The sequence below is a fragment of the Penicillium pulvis genome, assembly GCF_028828015.1.
Source record: "Penicillium pulvis strain IBT 33274 chromosome Unknown scaffold_8_segment0_segment0, whole genome shotgun sequence".
NCBI classification, from domain to species: domain Eukaryota; kingdom Fungi; phylum Ascomycota; class Eurotiomycetes; order Eurotiales; family Aspergillaceae; genus Penicillium; species Penicillium pulvis.
Window position 1 is genome coordinate 3098013 of NW_026643080.1, and position 19356 is coordinate 3117368.

The 19356-nt window shown below is 48.0% G+C and overlaps 10 protein-coding genes across 10 annotated transcripts; 4 read left to right on the forward strand and 6 right to left on the reverse strand.

Annotated features, from left to right (window-relative positions):
- Positions 1-1293: 1293 nt before the first annotated feature.
- N7503_010578 (uncharacterized protein) lies at positions 1294-2784 on the forward strand (the record flags this gene model as incomplete). The annotated part of the gene is made up of 1 exon (XM_057070124.1): positions 1294-2784. One exon carries the CDS (start codon positions 1294-1296, stop codon positions 2782-2784), a length of 1491 nt encoding a protein of 496 aa, XP_056916735.1.
- A 49-nt stretch (positions 2785-2833) lies between these two features.
- Positions 2834-4170, reverse strand: N7503_010579 (uncharacterized protein; the record flags this gene model as incomplete). Its single annotated transcript, XM_057070125.1, has 8 exons — positions 2834-3018; positions 3074-3201; positions 3254-3360; positions 3404-3576; positions 3628-3785; positions 3845-3910; positions 3964-4012; positions 4071-4170. 8 exons carry the CDS (start codon positions 4168-4170, stop codon positions 2834-2836), a joined length of 966 nt encoding a protein of 321 aa, XP_056916736.1.
- A 783-nt stretch (positions 4171-4953) lies between these two features.
- N7503_010580 (uncharacterized protein) lies at positions 4954-5436 on the reverse strand (the record flags this gene model as incomplete). Its single annotated transcript, XM_057070126.1, has 1 exon — positions 4954-5436. The coding sequence occupies one exon, from the start codon at positions 5434-5436 to the stop codon at positions 4954-4956; it is 483 nt and encodes a 160-aa protein (XP_056916737.1).
- A 1814-nt stretch (positions 5437-7250) lies between these two features.
- Positions 7251-9182, forward strand: N7503_010581 (adaptor protein STE50). Its single transcript, XM_057070127.1, has 3 exons — positions 7251-7741; positions 7796-7957; positions 8010-9182. The coding sequence occupies exons 1-3, from the start codon at positions 7471-7473 to the stop codon at positions 9074-9076; spliced, it is 1500 nt and encodes a 499-aa protein (XP_056916738.1). The 5' UTR covers positions 7251-7470; the 3' UTR covers positions 9077-9182.
- A 592-nt stretch (positions 9183-9774) lies between these two features.
- N7503_010582 (uncharacterized protein) lies at positions 9775-10437 on the reverse strand (the record flags this gene model as incomplete). The annotated part of the gene is made up of 2 exons (XM_057070128.1): positions 9775-9848; positions 9891-10437. The coding sequence occupies 2 exons, from the start codon at positions 10435-10437 to the stop codon at positions 9775-9777; spliced, it is 621 nt and encodes a 206-aa protein (XP_056916739.1).
- Positions 10438-10891: 454 nt separating this feature from the next.
- On the forward strand, positions 10892-12824 carry N7503_010583 (uncharacterized protein; the record flags this gene model as incomplete). Its single annotated transcript, XM_057070129.1, has 2 exons — positions 10892-11201; positions 11278-12824. The coding sequence occupies 2 exons, from the start codon at positions 10892-10894 to the stop codon at positions 12822-12824; spliced, it is 1857 nt and encodes a 618-aa protein (XP_056916740.1).
- A 463-nt stretch (positions 12825-13287) lies between these two features.
- N7503_010584 (uncharacterized protein) lies at positions 13288-13503 on the reverse strand (the record flags this gene model as incomplete). Its single annotated transcript, XM_057070130.1, has 1 exon — positions 13288-13503. One exon carries the CDS (start codon positions 13501-13503, stop codon positions 13288-13290), a length of 216 nt encoding a protein of 71 aa, XP_056916741.1.
- Positions 13504-14296: 793 nt separating this feature from the next.
- On the reverse strand, positions 14297-15829 carry N7503_010585 (chitin deacetylase CDA6; the record flags this gene model as incomplete). The annotated part of the gene is made up of 2 exons (XM_057070131.1): positions 14297-15450; positions 15511-15829. The coding sequence occupies 2 exons, from the start codon at positions 15827-15829 to the stop codon at positions 14297-14299; spliced, it is 1473 nt and encodes a 490-aa protein (XP_056916742.1).
- A 535-nt stretch (positions 15830-16364) lies between these two features.
- On the reverse strand, positions 16365-17335 carry N7503_010586 (uncharacterized protein; the record flags this gene model as incomplete). The annotated part of the gene is made up of 2 exons (XM_057070132.1): positions 16365-17043; positions 17106-17335. 2 exons carry the CDS (start codon positions 17333-17335, stop codon positions 16365-16367), a joined length of 909 nt encoding a protein of 302 aa, XP_056916743.1.
- An 879-nt stretch (positions 17336-18214) lies between these two features.
- Positions 18215-19302, forward strand: N7503_010587 (uncharacterized protein; the record flags this gene model as incomplete). Its single annotated transcript, XM_057070133.1, has 3 exons — positions 18215-18494; positions 18588-19095; positions 19156-19302. The coding sequence occupies exons 1-3, from the start codon at positions 18325-18327 to the stop codon at positions 19300-19302; spliced, it is 825 nt and encodes a 274-aa protein (XP_056916744.1). The 5' UTR covers positions 18215-18324.
- Between the last annotated feature and the right edge of the window lie 54 nt (positions 19303-19356).

The window sequence follows — 19356 nt, forward strand, 5'->3', positions numbered from 1 at the left end:
GACACTACCTATCATCAATTCCTCCTGGTGAGAGGCACAGGCACAACATGGAGATATAAATAGCACCAGCTGTGCGCCATGCCTTTTCGAGTATCTACCATGCTGAGTAGGATCAACAGCTCTTCCCGCGCCGTGGCATAGAGGGTACCAGTATCGACGTTCACAACAATAAAACACTACGGTTTCGAGCATAATTGGCGCCATTGCATTTTCAACCCAAATATCTGCTTCAGATCTTTCACTCCTTCTGGATAAGGTCGAGTAACGTCAAGAAGGGTCTGAGAGCCTGGGGCGCCACAGGCGATAGCTCTCGATCGTTGCGGATACAGACATTCAAAGCGATGCACAAACTGGGCACCACTACTTAATCCGAAGATAAAGAATTGCTCTATGAAGACGTCTATATCTTGCGCCAACTTGATCGACCATAAAAGTAAAACCTGATCACAGCGCAAATTATGTTTGATGACTTCATACCCTCCACAGTTGTAGGGATCATTTCGTCCAAGTCTTAATAGTGGGGCAAGAACAATGCATGAGTTCTGTTTCGCGAATTCGGAAAATTGTTTGCGTAGCTCTGGTGCATTGCGCGAGCCTTAATGAATGAGGACCATAAGGCTCAGACCTTCGAGTTTGTAGTAATTCTGTGGCACGTATATGTAGTAAAAAAAACCTGTTGTTCGCTGCACAAGACCATGCTGGGGTATTTCCGAGATACCCTAATTCAAGAGCTATGTGAGGGGTCAAGACGGTCCACCGTGCCAAAGTTTTCGACTTCCATTGTGACTAAAGGAAAAGTGGGAAGAAGAGCGAGGGCCAATAGGCAGGATTGGAATATCAGGTTTTCCCAGAGTGACCGGTACGAGGTAGACGGAGGCATTTATGGACATTAAAATCCCGCACATGGTGGCCGGGGTGTACAGGTTTTGTTGAGCTCGGTGATAGGACCTATCTATAGGAACATCAGTTCTTGCCTCGCTCGGAACCTCTGGAGCTGCATATGGGGGAATACAGCTGGAGAACGTGGTCACTAGAACTCTGGGAGCCAGTGGAACCGTGTGATTCAAAGGTGAAACTTTACATTGCGCAATTGACTGTTCCAGCTCAAGCTCCAAGGTTGTCAAGCTAGAGTCTTCCGGAAGGTTTGAAACAATTGAAAACATGCTGTTAGGATTATTTTATTTATGAACATCACAACAAAATTATCATATATGTATAGTGCCGTTCGCTTGTGAAATTTTTGCGCGCTCTACAGAATCTATATATATCTCCGGTACTCTATCAACACAAAACATGGCCTCGAATGGAATCACAGCGTTGGCCGATGATGATCAGTCGGCTCAGGCTGGTGTCAACGAAAAGATGAAACCTCCCTCGGAGCAACCCGTAACTCCAATGCTGACAGAAGAGCAACGTGTGCTGGACCGAAAGATCTTACGAAAGATCGATCTCCTGATTCTACCCATATGTGCCATGAATCATTTCTTCTCATCCATGGATCGTTCCGATATTGGAAATGCCAGACTAGCAGGGTTCAAAAAGGACAACCACCTCTCTGCCACTCAGTTCTCGACTGTGGTATCAATGTTCCATGTCGGCTCCATAATCAGCCAGCCTGTTAGCGGCCTTCTGATCCGATTCGTCGAGGCATATATCCTACTTGGATTTGCGAACATTACGTGGGGAATTTGCACTATCATGCTACTCTTTTCCACAAGTGTGGTCCTACCAAGCCTACTCCGGGTTCTTATTGGAGCAGCCGAAGGCTTGACTCAGATAAATACCGTATATTTAACAATGTGGTACACGAAAGAGGAAATCGCCACGAGAACAGGGCTCTGGATCTCCTTCGGTGCCCTAGCCGGTGCTTTCAATGGACTGATTGCCTGGGGGGTCCAGCATAATGTTCACTCAAACACCTTAAGGTCCTGGCAGGTGCTTTTTCTACTTGAGGGGACGTTTCCCATCTTATTCGGGCCAGTCATATTATACTTCTATCCGTCATCTCCAACTAAAGTGAAAAAGTACTTCTCGGAAGAAGAGAAGGGAATTTGTATCGCCCGCACACAACGAGCCGGAAATACCGTCGACAGAGCAAGCAATATTAGAGAAGCAATAACTATATTTCGTAAGCCAGAAACTTACGGTATGCTGATTGCACATTTCTGCGTCCTGTGGGCAGCATCTGGGTTCGCTAATTTTCTTCCAACAATCATCGACGGTCTCGGGTTCAGCGCAGTGGAGAGCCAACTCCTTACGATCCCTGTGTGCATCGTCAGTTTTTTATCCGTGAACTTTTTCTGCTACTATAGCGACCGGCTTCAATTGCGTGGCCCTCTAATATTGGGTCTAGCGGTTGTCTCGGCCATTGGATTCACGATGCTGGCAGCGCTATCCAGCAAGGGTCCACGAGTATTTGCCCTCTACATTATCAGTTTCAGTGTTTACTCATTGATTCCACTTACTCTCACATTTCTTTGTGTGAACACCGTCGGGCTTTCTAGACGTGCTCTAGTCATTTCGATACAGAATGCCTTTGGTCAATTTGGGGGCCTGGCTGTGAGCTATACGTACATGCATAAGCCGCGGTATCTCGAGGGAACCTTGACAACTATAGGTTTTTTGTGTGTTCTGATTACTACAATAGGTGCTTTGGATCTTTACTTCATCGCTCGGAACCGGGCTAAAGCTGCAGATGTTGGGTCAGAACTGTGGGAGAAGAATCGCACCAAGTCGTTTGATGAGTTGGGAACAGATCACCCAGAGTTTACATATACTGTTTAAATAGCCCGGGTCACTACAGTATGAGGTCTTAAATTTCAGAAAGCACCATTTAGGCCTTCTTTGCCCCTTCTGCAGTCATTCCTTTGTTCCATCCAGGTACCCATTGGTCCTCAATAACCCTCAGCTGAATCTCCTGGTTGCGCTTCAAAAATCCTTCCTCCACATGGTCATCCTGGTCCACATCTTTGAACCCTTCCTTCGCAACAGACCGCGGTGTAATCATGAGCGAGTGGCCTAATCCCATCATCAGCGTTTGTCAATGTCAGCATGGTCTTTCCGTCAAACTTACCATTTATCGTTCGATCCGTCGCAAGTTTCATCATGCACATCGCAACATCTTCCTGGGGAGCAAACTCGACGCCTTTAGAGATAAGCTGGGCCTCATAGGCAGCTGAGCGAATGGCGCTTTTGATATAACTGTGTGTGTGTTAGTATTTTCTTACAGGAACATACGTTGCATCATGCCTACCATGGCGCCACATAGTTAATTCTGATTCCCTGTTCATGAGAATTTCGACGGGCTGTTCTCATCAGTCCTCGAAGTCCATATTTGCTGCTGGTGTATTGCCAGTTTGCCTAGAAACGTTAGATTTGCTTAATATAATTCACAAAAGCTTACTGGAGAGTCGATCCACGCAACTAAGCTTCCGGTAATAATGAAGCATCGATCTCGGTCCTCGGTATCAGGTTGTTTGCGGAAGTAGTGAACTGCCAATTTCCACGTATACATTGTGCCAATCAGGTTTACATTGACAATATTGAGTTTTGGCTTGACTGGTGCGTCGTTCGGGTCTATTTGTGTCAGCTTTTTGTTCTTCCCACTAAGTCTCATTGATTTCATACCATCTAGTGGCCAAAGATCATCCCCAGAGGCGCGGCTGATACCAGCATTCGCGATGACAATATCACAGCTTTTATATGGCGAGTTCTTAATTGCCACTTCGAACATCGCGACTTGCTCTTCCCAAGAAGTAATGTTGCACTTGATGAACTGGGCGTTCCTGTGGATCCAGCTGTGTTTAGTTCATTATTTTATAGCTTGAAGATCGGTAGGACGAACGGGCTTAGTTCAGCAGCCAAATTATTGCCTCGTGCTTCATCTAGATCTGCGATTGTGATAAATGCCCTGAAATAGAATAAGCTTGTGCTTGTATCTCATTGCGAGTCGAATTGCCATACCCCTCTGCGGCAAATGCGCGTGCTGTTTCTTCACCCATGCCATTTGCGCCTGTAATACGATCAGCACCGGGTCAAATGCATGCTCTTTTGACAGTGGGAATACTTACCTCCTGTGATAATGACACTCTTCCCCTTCAGAACTTTGCGGTCCGGTGGGATGCTACAATCCACCGGGCCGGTATATTCATAGCGAGGAAGTTGCGGCATTATGATATCAAGCTGCGGTAAAATAGGTATATTGCTGCAATGAACCAACTTTGGAAGCACACATAGTTTGGCTTATTTTTATACATGCGAGATCGGTGCATTTATGCCCCCACGTTTCCTCCTCTAGGCATTTCCCCGCAGTGCTCTAGTCGGCTATCCCCATAGAGTAAACCGCTGTGGGTAATGCCAGTTCCGACTCGGATGTGAGGAGTCCGAAAGCTAAGGAGGCAGACTGAAAGGATTGGATTAGCTTAATTGATTAGCTCGTCGTCACATGGTCCATGTCTTCCTGTTGCGGCTGGCATGCAGACACGTAGATTTTAGTCTTTGCGGCTCTTGACTCGAAGCTTCTTGGTCTACAGGTACGACAGATTTCACGAAAAGCGCTTGCCTAGTATTTTCGATGCTCGATTATTACATGAAAATATCTGGTTATTCTCGCCCTTTCATACATATTGTGTCTAGCGTATACTGTACACACGGAGCATACGGGTCCAAACTAGCACAAGACATTGGATGCAAATTTGCATATTAAAAAAATCTCAATTTGTATCATGTTCTTAGGGGACTTAACGTCCCCAGCGCAATGCAATTGTCTATTCAGTTTGATGCGAGAGCACCCCTCATGCACAAATGCCCAAAGATCGTAGATGGGCACATGTCGAATCCGATGCCGTAGCCATTCCCGAAAACCAGGTCAATACTCCGCAAGAAAAAAAGGAAAATAACGTGAATCACCGCCATGCAGGTTCGTATCTCAAACTCCCAGGAGCTGAAAACGGGTCATTTCTTATCCCCGTTCGTCTCATCCTCCAGGTCAACCATATCCCGCAATATGTCTTTTAACCCGCGAACTCCTTCGGCCACCACGTCATCCGGAATACGCACATTCACTTCTTCGATGTACTTCAGTGGATCATATGGGCCATCTGCGTTCTTGTCGTCGGAGCCGCCTTTCTTTGTCCCATTTGCCTTTCCCTCTTTGGCGGCTCCGTTGGTCGATGACTCGCCGTTCTCTGTGTGCTTTGCACCCAGGGCTGGGTGGCTTCTGCCTTCCGCGGAGGCGATTACTGCTGCCATAACATCATCGAAGGTCTCGCAGCGGCCGGCGCGGAGGAGTTCGGTGGCGAGGCTGGTAATCCGCTCGGTCCAGCCCACGCGATGCAGGGAGCCAAGAAGAGATTCTTGTAGGTCTTCGAGGGCAGATGTGGCGGAAAGTTTTGTAAGGAGGTCAGACTCGAGCGCATCGGGGGTGGAGGACGGCATAGTGTCTAGAGCTGTTGGTGGGGTTCAGACCCACCGGTGAGCGCTCAATTTGTTCTGTCGTGTGCTTGCGATGGTTTCAATTCTTAGATGATGAGAAAAGGCCTCGGATGTACCTCAAGTCACTTCACACAAGTTCTCCCAAGTAGTCCCAGGGTAACGACTGTGTGTATTTTGTATGCGCCTGGGGCTTTTCCGGCTCGCGACTCGGGTGTTTGGAGGGGAGGTCAATGGGAAGAAAAGGGGATCCTGCCCCTGGTAGAATGGACTTTTGTTCGAAAAGGCAGATTATGATTACTCGCAGGGCTGGAAGGGAGTTTGTTCCAGTGCAGGAAAAAGTGGATATGGTGAATGACGAAGGTTCCGCGGTCCGGCCTGTCTATGCGGCGATCGGAGTTAGCGCTGTGGCAAGTAGGCCCTTGCGGCAGGGTTTATAGGCAGGTATTTGGCCATCGCTGGTTAGCAATAGACAGTGACTGACCTCAGTGGAGTGATTGGAGCTCGCTGGTGAGAGCTAGGTGTCAGGCGCAAAACGGTTGCGGATGCGGAGGTGTAGTTGATGCGATCCGGGAGGAGAAGGAGAGGATAGGGTCGGTCAAAAGGAAACCGGGTCAGAAATATGCGCCCATTGCACACACAGGGATGGATATGGCATTCACATACAACCCAAGCCAGTGAATGTCAATTGGTGACGTGCAATGAACCAGGAAGAATCAAACCATCCCCGATCGGAATCTCCAGCACAGGCCAATCGGCATAGGGCACGGGCGGTGAATGTGGTGACTTCAATACATCTATCGTCATCACTATCAAGACTACACTGTCTTGTTTCTATTTTCATATGGGCTTTTTGAGGCTTTTCCAATAATATGGCTTAGTTCTCTACGATTCTCTTTTCCTATGTGTCATGGTGATTCGCCCATTTCTATATAATCCGGTATGTAGGAGCAACCAGAAAAACCTTAACGTGCATAGCATCCAAGTTTATAGTCTTGATATCTACCAAAGTTGATACACAGGCATTTGTCTTTGGGTAGTAATACTTAATCTTTCAGAGATTTAGAAGCGTACCTTGGAAGGCTCATATAAGATTTGGCATTTGAAACACGGGGCTTGACCACACTCAAATATCAGCTAACTATAGTATAGTGTACACAGTTCGCAATGCTTGTTTTATGTGGCATAAGTCCTATTTCTTTTATTCTTGCATTATATAGCAATCCAAGCTTCTGACCATGAACATCTCCCCAAAGCGTGTATAGGTCGGGAATATGTGGGGAAGGGGTAGCTCTTGTTCTTCATTCACTGCTGCTGATCACGATCTAAGACATGACGGGTCCCACCCGGAGAAGGTTCCTTGACGGGGATTTTACACATGAAACTCAATCCCACTATTTACTTGAACCTCATTTCTTTTCCTTCAATATATTATCACCCTACCTGTGGATATATACCGGTAAAAGGGGTCAAGCAAGGCCGAGTCCAGACCCAGTCACGTGCACCGCCAATTGATTGTCCCGCGACGCTGCATCTTCAGTCCTAAATCCCTAGACTCGATTCAATATTTTCCCCTACACGGTCGCCCATCGGACTCCCCACTTGGAAACTCGACCATTTACTAGCCGAAATTCATTGGTCTTTGGTCTTTCTTTGGGGCTACCAACTTCCCTTCGCGCCGGACAGCTTTCCCCGCTCTGGCTCCCGCGCCTACCCTTGAACTCGTCAACAGGCGCCTACTCATCGCAAAAGTCCATCGCACCAGACCGAACGTGTGTTGTCTGGCACCAACATTCCATTCCATCCATCTACCAGGCTATCGGGATTTTGATGTGCGCCTGACACGTTGAAACCTCCCCTCTCGCCTTCGACGATCTAGCCGCCCTCCCATGAGCTTGGTCCTTTGTCGCATATCTCCTCCCCAAGCCACGCCCTCTTCCACTTAGCCGGCTCGGACATCTCCTGCTCTGGCTGCACTATAGGCACTCATACATACTGATTTGGCTTGGAAACCGTGCCCCCTGAATACTCCGTGCCACCATGTCTCTCCACACCTCCTACCACGACGCAGACTCCGATGCGGATGACGAATATGAGCGCAGCGTATTTACATCCCCGCACCTTCAAACTGATTCCGAGGCCTCCCCTATTGACTCCGATATCCCTTCCTCCGAACATACACCGACCAAATTCGGCTATCCTAGCGATGTCCCGCGCACTCCCCGGGCGATTATCTCCGACTGGACAGCAGATGAATGTTCGGATTTCCTGACATCTCTAGGATTGTTGCAGTATTGTGGAACTTTTCGAGGTAAGTTGGATTCATCTGAGTGATGACAAGACTGGTGCTGATAGATTTCGCCAGAAAATGGAATCGTGGGGGAGGCACTCGTCGCATTGAGGCACGATGAATTGAAAGAAATGGGAATTAACAGTGTGGGACATCGATTGACCATTCTAAAGAGCGTCTACGAAATCAAAATCAGACAGAATGTTCCTCTTGATGTTGACCACTACATCCCATTGTGTAAGACCCGTCCGCCATGATAGCTATATACCTACTGACCTAGTCAAAACAGCCGCGGATCAGAGCATGAACGAAAACGCGACACAGGATGATATTGCTCGTTTAATTCAGTCTATCCAGATTCGAGACCAGAAGATTTATTCAGTCGAGGGAGAGTTGCGTCGGCTCGCGGACGAATACCGACGGCTACGAGAAGAGATTCTACCCATGATCAAGATGGCCAAAGACCGATCGCAACCATTACCACCTCCTTCAACAATGGAATCCTCCAGGGACAACCACCATGATAGCGCAACTCTTGTTTCACCCTCGCAAATCACCCTCACAGATAATCACTCTTCATCGAAACTAGCCCGCGCCTTCTCCAAGCGCGCCTATGGCGGTGCCACTCCTAAAAACAACTCACCAACATACATTCCGCCTTCCATTTATGAAGGTAGGCACCATCATGACGGGAACCTGGACCCATCCTCAGCGGCCTTGGCTGCCTCTTCCCACTTGACCGCTTCAATGAACAGTGGTTTACAGCATTCCCCAGGCGTCCCTTCACCAACCTCCCCGAATGCGCATACCACCCAACACCAAACTCTCAACTCTCGATCCTACTCCCAACCTAGTTCCGCTTCCAGTCGCATGATGCATGACCATCCCGAGGATACTCCAAGAGCGTCATCTCGACTAGACCGAGTCACGCCCAGTCAGCTGCCTACCGCTCGTACGGAAACCCCATCCTCTGCCTCTCGAGTTGATCCTCGATCTGGTGCTGGTGCTGGTGCCGGTCCTGCCAGTGTCGAAATATTCAAATCATTCCGTGTCTCTTGGGACGATCCTTGCTATAAGGTTCTCCCTGCCGCATTGAGGAAGTACAATATTCATCATGACCCGAAGGATTACGCGCTTTACATCGTCTACGGTGACCAAGAACGGTGCTTAGGCTTGGATGAGAAACCACTCTTACTTTTTAAACAACTAGAGAGAGAGGGCCGGAAACCGATGTTCATGTTGCGAAAAATTCACCCTGACAATCCTTACACTGCGGCTCCCGGTTCGGCTCCTAACAGTGCCGGGTTTGAAGGTGGGAGACCAGGACAAATAAATTTACCGGGAGGTGTTCTGTAATTCAGTCCCGATACTTCGATGCATGCATTCGTGTCTACTGCTCAAGCTTGAGATACCCGGTGCCTTTTGACAAATTTTGCATGGAATATTTGTTCGTCGCATATTTCTATTCTTTCATTCTTACAGTCTTGTTCTGGACTGTTGGCTCTGTGCTTTTCAGTGTCCCAAGGATATTTGAGACTTCTCCCATGCATCTGTTGGTGGAAGAGTTTGGCGCTCATTGTCTTCCGTTGGGCGGTCTTACCAGAGCTTCTTTTGCATTTACGATCCTGCATCGTGCATTAGCCTTTTTTATTCCCTAGATATATTTTTCCCTGGGCGCCAAGTCTTGCATGTCAATAGCACTCTATTCGATCTGTGGGTACATCCGTTGTATTACATTCATCAGCAACCTTGGGGTCCTTATAACTCTTTACTAAATAAGTGACAGTCGAGTCCAAAAAGCTTTGCTGATATGAGTGAAATCATTGGACATAAGTACTTGAGCTTTTGCGATCCCCAATCACTACCTTAAATGCTATATGGTAGTCAAAATTGAGGGGACGGTCAACCAAAGGTCAATCACTAGTCTCGCGCCACGAATCCTGTAAATTTTTGAGAATCTTGAGTTTGAAATTTACTCATCTTCCAATCTAGCCAACTTCCGGTATTGCCATTTTCCAATCCCAAACTCATTTCAACCAGCGCACTTAGCGGGTTCAATCAATATCAAACCGTAGCTGCAGTCTATAACTCTGAAACCAAGTGACAACGCGCCCAATATGCCGAGTACCTGGTACAAAGGAATTCAACAAAAAATATACAACAAGCTTACCCATCCTTGTACCCAAAAGCTGGTGATACTGGGGTGTGTCCCTTTCGAAGGATTTCCGTGGGGCCTCCTGAATATTGTCAAGCTTCTTGTACCTTTCCTCATTGTAGATGAACTCGCGCACAAACCTCAAGGTCTCCTCGTTAACAACGTTATTCATGAAAACAAAATTCAGCGTCTTAAGCTCGTATTCATGCTGGTAAACAGCTTTAGTCAGTTGAGAAGAATATGGGAGGCCAGAGTTCTCAGTTCGTACAACCGATTCAATGATTACCACACCTGGTCCGTTGACTCCCTCCCACTGGCCGTAGACATCAAACCGCTCAATAGTGAATCTAGAGTATACGCAGCTTAAGGAGAATCCGACCTCGGAGACTCGTAACTGGTAGTTGTGTGGGAGGTCGATTCGCTCGATGTTTTCGCTCCAACCTTCGTCGTGCAGGTTTTGGAGTGTTAGACCCGAGAATTTGATAGGACAATCGGGGTCAGGGCACCTGAGCCATGCTGCACACTGCTCACCACATTGCTGGAATGTATTGAAGGCTGACATGATAAGTATAATAGGATATTGGTTTTGTTTTTGGATAGGTAGATACTCACTATTTAAGTGAATTGCTTGCGAGTCTTAAGTACTCAATTATATCCGAATGTAAGTAGTGAATGGAACTGTTCTCATTCAGTTGAATATAGTCAATCCGATTTACGTAGCTTCAATGTTATGATGGATATAAAAAGAGATTGTTTCATGTAATAAGATACAAAGACACTGAGGCCTCGAAGCCGCAGCTCCTAGAATAGACGAACAACTTGCGAGTTTGTTGACTATAAATATCAGTAATATTCTATCGAGTGATCTTGCTCGGTGGATATCATAAAAGAGACAAGAACAATGGCCAATGTTTGATGTAGTTCTGTATACTTCGCTTATCATCACGTGGCGACGTGTTTATCCAAACGCGTTCGATAAGCCCACTTTTCCCACTTCTCGAATCGCATTGCTCGAAATGGGTTGGGATAAGGTCATTCAGGATTCCGATGAGGAGGAGCCTCTCATTGAGGATGATTTCCCAGCTTCCCCTGACCCTCTCCAAGACCCGGAACCCCCAACAGACCAACATCACGATCATCTCGCGCAACAAGAAACATACCCGGATGAGCATACAATCACAGAAGGCTTCCCAGGACCTCAATTGAATGTCAACTTCGATCAATTCTTACAGTCGCAAGGAACACATACAGGTTCTACTGCATCCCAGCAACAGCGTGAAGAAAGATGGATTCCCTCGACCAATGAAGGCGGGGGTGGATCAATTAGTGCGTCGCGGTCAAATGACGGTTGTCTCCCGGTGTACAACCACTTGGCAGTGATCACATGCTGACTGCCCTATAGGTGCAATGATGACAGAAATTGGAATCGCGCAAGAACGATTGTTTGACGATGCTTCTAGCGGTGCCCAGCGTGTCCCTGCCACCGTGACCTTTTACCCCAGCGAAATCTCCCAGCCAGGATCATTCCCGACTATGCAGTCATATCAGTATCAGCAGATGAACCCAGTGGCTCATGGGCAATTCGGATATGGTGAGGTATCTAATAATGCGCCGTATGAGGCGACGCAGCTTCTTGTGCCGGGCGTTGCGCCCGCCTATGACTATAGTACGCCGGCTGCCTCGACCCATGTTGATTCACCATCAGACGGTTTCACGGGTTCCACATCGATCCAAACCGGTGAAAATCTAGCTGATCTCCCTTTGAGAAAGAATTTACAGCCTTCGCAACCAATGCAATCCATGGCTTGTTCCCCGCATGATACTGAACCTCTTTCATCCGTCGCATCACCAGGTTTGAGCAAGGGCAAACAGGAGAATCCGAGGTCTGGTCTCGTGTCTCCGCAACATTCTCCGGCGAGCACGTATGATGAGCTTGCTCTACCCGCTGTTTACGTGGAAGTCCCCTCGGCCGTAAAGCGTGCTCGTCAAACAAAAAAGCCTCTCCCGGAAGATGATGACGATGACGAACTCGCCATTGTTGGGGGCCATCAGCCTAGCTCAAGTAAGCTGACCGCGAAATCTTTGCCAGAGGATTCTCCGCAGGCTGCTTCTGTAGAATCTCCCAGCAAATACGTGCCGGAAAATTCCATTGCAACTGAGAATGGCGGAACTGGGGCCGAAAACACACCAGTCGTGGATGAGGCTGGCTCTGCCGACAAGACCAACATACCACCTACATTGCCCGAGAATTCTGGCAAGTCATCTACCAAAGAGCCCAAGAAGAAAAAATCTAAACGGACGAAAGCGGCCTCTGCCATTTCCAAAGCTCGAGTGTCAGATGCTGATGACGATGTTGTTTGGGTCGACTCGCGGCCTCTGGCAATTGGGGAGATAGAAGGAAAGAACAATCCAGATACGGAGTCAACCACTGCTGACTCCAATCACCTTGGAACACCACAACCAGATCTAACCGCTTCTACTGAGGAGAGCTCCACTACGACAAAATCCGGTGGTAAACCTGCCCCCAAGAAACGCGGGCGCAAGCGGAAGCAGCCTTTAGAGCAGCCTCTAGAGACTGCCCCAACGCAAGTCACAGAAGAGCAGGTTGCCCCATCAAACAGTAAAATCGTGGTCCTGAAAGTCAACACGAACCCAGCTGGAAGTTCATCCGATCCAAAACATTTAACAAAGGCCGTTGGAGCAGAGAACTCAATGCCACCACCCCAAGCAGATCCTCCTGTGCCTCAAGCCAATGATCGGAGCGAGGCACCTCCACAAACCCCTTCAAAACCAGATCAAAATCCGAGTACACCTGTCGCTGGTAGCACAAATACTCGGAAAGGACCAGCCAAGCACAGCCCCATTTCATCGACTAGCAAGGTACCATACCGTGTTGGTCTGAGCAAGCGGGCTCGGATCGCACCATTGCTCAAAATTGTGCGCAAATGAGTTTTTTTTTGCTTCATTCTCGTTCATGCTTAGGTTTTCCTTGATTCTGGTCGGTGTCCGTCCCTTGAGTCTGGAGTTATTGTTCCTGGTACTGGTTTTATTTTTTCCTGCGCTTCTTTATTATACCCCTGCTCTACATTGCTTATTGAATTTTTGTTATGAACCATTCGTGATTCGAAGGCTAATCTTTCCAATTATAAGTCATGGTTATCATTACTTCAAGTAATATATACTGGATAATATCTTTTCATCTCTCCGGTAGTCCATCCATCTGCCACATGTGCAACTAACAAAGACCTCAGTGGACATCAACTCAATCGGTCCGTGGGTATAGTAAGGAGTAGAGGGTCTACCAAAGTCTACATTAGCAACTGATCCCGTCCTCGAAAAGCCATGCATTCCAAATATTTCATGTGCATCCGAGTATCACACTAAATACCTTTTATCGCTCATAATTCATTATTCACTCAGTCATCCCTTGTGCACGAGTGCACAATTTCATATCGCGCCTACCCCTCCATTTCGAAGCAGGTGATTCCTTAACAATAGCCGCGGAGACTGATACCGACATTGTGAATACCCTAGCCATCTCTTCGAGTCGGAGCACCGTGCTCGTGACGGCATTGGTCATGGCCAGGACAATCATTGCTGGAGGGAGGAGTACGTCGAAAAGCTTCATTGTTACTTTTTATTTCGGATTGGCGTGATCGGAAGAGCCTTAAAAGGTCTTGATTCTGTAGGGAGTTCTGTAGGGGAGCAGCAAGATGGGAAGAGATTTCAGGATTTTTCGTGACTAGGAGACAACCTACAGCTTATGTATCTCGGCTTGTTCTATTTTTTGGGGGTCTGGTGACATGCTCTATTGCTCTATATTATTTCCCTTTTGGGTATCTACTGTTCATGTATCGGTTTGTTCAATTATGGCCCCCATCTCACATTGGCATCATCTGCGGGGTGGACTTGCATCTACCGTTCTAAAGCCAGTAGAACGAGCTTACACATTTGCATGATATAAATTGTTTTGAATCAGTATTATTGAGCAGAATTTGGATGTTTGTTTTCTTCCAGGCTACTTGGAATGATAGACACTATTTTCATGAATGAAGTAGAAATGTGAGTATCGTCTTTGGCCCGGCTTACTCCCCGAACAGGAAATCCCTAATTTGGAAATTCGGATGAACTCTAACATCGCGTCTGACATAAAAGTCGGCATGGAAAGAAACTTTTGTTTAAGGATGCAGTTGCTTTGAAACAGGATTGTATACAGTAAAGCCACCCTTATTTCTCGACTATCTCACGGGATCATTCTGGGAAACACAATTCGCCATGCAACCACCGGCAATCGAAAACAAGGAGTGGCAGAAGACTGAAAGCATCATGCGTAGCTATAAATATAATGTCGAGAATTTCAACTTCGACGCCAAAACAATAATCAAAATCGAAGGGTACTTTTGATCAAAGACGCTGATCCATCACATCCAAATCGCCACAATCAATGCCAGGAACAAAGATGTCACGGCCGCAGTACCGAGGTTTCGAAACTCGGAGTCTCCCTCTGATTTATTCCCTTTCTTCGGAACAGTTGAGTCCCACGCATCGCCATTGTGGGGTACTTCCACGGCGCAGTAGCCAGCACCCTTTTGACAACCTTGCCCGCAATGACTGGAGCTGTTTCCGCAGAGATTCCACTGACCGCAACACAGTCCGAAGCTAGAGCCCGAACAAGTGTAGTTCTTGCCACAAGTACCGTCAACTGATACTTGTTGGTGGGAAATCTTGGTATTTTTCTGTATGTGCCCGGTCCAGCGGCTATCTTTGCGGTACCACATCTCTCGTGGGTCTCGAAGGCATTCACCGACGGTGACAGGGCGGTATCCGAGGCGTGACATTGTTTGCAGCATGTGTTCTGTGAGGTTGTGAACAGTCTGTTCGTGGGCATCGTGGGCAATGATCAACCAAGAATGTGAGGCAGGATTTCCAGAAGCCAAAGCCTTGTCAAACATGTCCTTCGATTTCTGAATCAAGCCCGGATTGTCATTTTTGTAGTCGTCCGTGTCCACATCATACAACACGATATGGTATCCCATGCGACCCAGATCTTCACGACATCCAGATCCCTCTTCACAACTGGAAAACGGTGGGCGCATATAGGTGGGGAAACTTCCCATGATGTTCCGAAGAGCAGCTTCATTCTTGACCATCTGATCAATACGTTGAGTGGGTGTAATCTTGCTGAGATCCTCGTGAGACCAGGTATGACTGGCAATTTGATGACCACCGAGCACCATACGTTCAATCAAGGAAGCCCAAGGCAAGTCAGGATCATCGATTGCACCCTTGCCGTTGTTGATGCCAGTGACGAAAAATGTTGCCGGTGCCTCATACCTGTCGAGTAGCTCAAGAAGATCACCGGTATATCGAGAGGGACCATCATCAAACGTCAAAGCCACCGTTCCTGGGACTGAGCAAGATCGGATTTGTTGCGGACCATATGGAACAACTCCGACTTTGGGCCGCATGATGTCCTTCGTGGGAGGACCTTTCGGTGTTTTGTGGGCATCGCATTGGCCATAGTCGATCTTGCAGTCTGGAGAACGACAGTGTGCCTTTGTAGTGCCGCAGAAACCTTGGGTTAACTCGTGTGAGAATCATTGCAATCATTTCAAGGATGTCCTCTCTGGCTTACCTGCGCTGGAGCAGCAGGTACCACTGGGGCATCTTCCATGTTTTTCACCGCAGCGGTAGTCAAGGGGGCTAGCGAGCTTTTGCTCACGACGCTCCAAAGGGTGCTTGGGTGCATCTGCCGGCGTGGCAGGCTCGAATAGGCCCTCGGTTTCTGTAGGGTTGTTTTGAACATGCCAGGGTAAAAAGTGCTGACGATGCCCGATGATCGGTGCCGGCTCAACATTTGGATCAGGAGTGATTGGCGCATATCGCGCGCCAAGAGAGCTCAACGCGATTCCAGCGAAAATGCCAAAGAGAAGCAATGAGTGTGTAAAGTGCATTTTGGAATATGACAGTACAATGAACAAGTATGATGTATAGTAAGCTGGCTATGCAGACAACAGTCTTGGGGGAGAGAAGTTTACATGGCAAGGAATGAAATGGGAAACGGTACGAGAATATGGGGATTGGAAGGTACGCTCGAGTTAGCATGGTTATGGAAGGAGCAAAGTGGTTTGTTGATTCTAACTTCGGCAAGCCGCATCACTGAGGAAGGTACGAAAGGCAGTCAGCGAGCTCCGGAGTCGCTGTGATTTGCAAGACAGCTTACAGTCAACCCGAAATGACTTGAATGATATTCATGTCATTAGAACGAAAAATTAACATGGGTATCGTTAAATTTTGGTCATGCTAGACATCCATTATGCTATGGAGTGGATACTCCAGGATGATATTCGTTTCTGATTCATACAAGACCCTTCCCAGTCGCTTCCAAAGTAGTAATTCCATTCCTCAAGCCTGGGAACTTTTTGGACCAGCTGCCATGCTCATCGGGGAAAGGTTCTCGCAGAGGATGCGAGCGATAGCGGTAGTCACTCAGTTTACAATACCGTCCTCTCCCGCTGCGGCAAAGACGAAAGGTGCCAGGCTATTCAAGTGGGGGCCGAACTTCGCAGGGGCACTGCGAGCGATTGTGCCGATGGCGGCAATTAAATGGCGGCGGTGCACGGTAGAGATCTTAGATGATGATAAGGCTTCTATCAGGCGGGCAACAAAGGAGTTGAGCTGGTTGTCGGAGAAGTAGAGGACCAGCGCCGAGATGGCCGTCAGCGCACGCTTGGTGACAACGGTTCCAGCCGTGTCATTGTGGATGATGGCCATAACTGGCTCTTGGAGGGTAGCCAGCTCAGACTCCTGGAGGAGCGGACCGAAGCATGTCACAACCTTAATAAGCACATCGATTGCCTCACTGCTGAAGCCCTTGGACGGATCTTTCTCCAACATACCCCGCACTACCGAGCCTCGTCTACCTGATGCTGACTGAGTCGGTCCTGTTAGTCGAGGGATCAGGATCTTTGAGACGGCGGAGTATGCGGTAACGACGTTCTGCGGGGCGGGCTGGCCGGCTTGGGGCCGAGGGAGAGTATCGACAATCGTACGCAGGGCGGTGTTGGGGACGGAAGTATCGATGGTTTGGGAAGCGGTCATGTCGGTCAACTTCTCGAGGAGGATTGTGAGTATTTCAAATGGCAATCGGATAGCCAGCGGGCCAAGACTGTGGTAGGGCTGGAGGTTAGTTATCTGTACAGCCTGGGATGATACACGCGGGGGGCAAACCATTTCAGCGCTTGATTTTGGACATCGCCGTGCTGGTCATCCAACGCTTTCAATAAGCCTTCAGCAAGGCCTTGTGCAGAGCGATGGTCACTTGAGATAAATGTTGATTGGGGATTGCTCAGGATCCCATAGAGGTCGTTCAAGGACATATACCGCAAATCGGCGTCGGGGTCATCTAGCTTGCCCAGCAGACCGATTATGTTCTGCTGAGTTACTTGCCGGTCTGCCATAATTGTGTTGGGCCTCCACGAAATGGTTATGTATGTGGTAGAATTGGGAAAAGAGCTCAGAGGTAGCTTTCAAGAGAAGAGGGCCGAGTTCGTGATAGTGATATCAACGTGGGGTTGTCGCCTGAGGCAGGAGCTTCACTTTAGGTCTGTTAATGCCTGAGGCCTGATTCATGCCACAGGCAATCACATGACAAGCCTATCTAGAACCAAACGTCTTAAGTGTCAATTTCATTTTGATTGTGTTTATCATCCTTCTTAGATCGCAGTAAGTTGATGTATCAGTCAAGCGCTCTTCAGGTCCATTAGGCAAGTGAGTTTTGATAAAGACATGTGCATGTCGCCGGGGCCTTGAATCTCCAAGTCAAGCGCCATCGTTTTCACTAACTTGAATGAATCGAACGAGTGGTGACCATAAAATATCAAAGTAGGACTCCAATATATATTTCAATTGATTCTACAGCAACTCTATACGTACATTCATGGTCGTACTTGTATTGAACTTAGCAAAGGATATCATCACCAAGATCTAATCTGATAGGCGGGACCCCTCTCTCCACCGGCCACTGGAGCTTTAACCAGAACAACAAATACATTCCTCAGTATTCAGATTTCTACTCGGAACCAATTGGCTCAACCAATTGGCTCAACTGAAGGGACACAAAAATAGATATTATAAGCTCCCGAGCAATAGTTTAATCCAAAGCTAGAAATTACAGGGGTAATGCCAACTAAAGTACGCCATTACATCACTGTCGCATCGCGCACAGACCAGCGAAAGCGGCTGGGAACCTGGTCTTACGACCCCGGAAACTGGGCCTTAGCTCGTTATTCCAGGGTGAGAGGGGAGACGCACCTAGCTGCAGGCTACGTCTGTGGGTACTTGTCCCTCGAAGATTTCCTCTCTCTCCTTCCTCACCCTATCACGCCTGTCTGATTCTCCATCCATTTATCACCATTCGTACCTGGTTATTCAATCCATACCTACAATCATGGCTGGAATCTTTGCACGTCGCTCAGCATTGCGGGCTGTCACCACCGCCCAGGGTTTCCGCGCAGCTCCCAGGGCAAGCCGTTCAGCCCAGCTGTTAGGACGGAGATTGTATTCCAGTGGGAAGAATGACAAGGGCTATGAGGACCATGCTAGTAGTGATTTGCCATGGTATGCATTTCCCTAAAAGCGAATTGGCTTGAGACGTCTTTGTTTTTGGAAGTAAACGCAGATTCATTTACTGACCTCTTTCTGGTAATGCAGGTTCCTAGGCTCTGTCGGAATTAGCGGTCCAATGATCTACTGGCTGCTGCAAGCGGGTCCGGAGAAGAAGCCTCATGATGATTCCCACGGCCATGGCCACGGTGATGAGCACAAGGACGAGTCCGATGAGAAGGAGGCTGCTGCGGATGTAGAGGATAAGGAAGAGCCTGCTAAGAAGGGAAGTAGTGAGGAGAAGTCCGCGGATGAGGCTGAGCAACCGTCCAAGGAGGATAGCAAGTCGACAGAATCTACCGATGGAAAGGAGGAAGATAAGGAGGGAAAGAAGGAGGAAAAGAAGGAGGAAAAGAAGGAGGAAAAGAAGGATGACGAGAAGCCGGAGCAAAAGGAGTCTGCTGAGAAGAAGCCAGAGGACAGCAAACAGGACGAGCCCAAGGAGGAAAAGAAGAAGGATTCCAAGAAGGAAGAATCCTCTGAAGAACCCAAGAAGGAGGAATCGTCACAAGAACCTAAGAAGGAGGAATCGTCTGAAGACTCAAAGAATGATAAGGTTGGTGATCCTCTCGATATATTGAAGTTACTCAACAGCAACTGACAATTCAATCTTCAGTCCGACGCTGCCAAGCCATCTGACAGTCAAGAATCATCTTCGAAGCAGGACTCGTCCAAGACGGAAGCCAACAAGCAGCCTGAGAGCGACGAGAACAAGGGTGGAAAAGATGAGGCCGATAAGGGGTCTTCTAAAAAAGAAAACTAAATTCTTGAGCTCCTACAGATGTCACCCAAGAAGCGTAGATTTGCGCTAGATCTT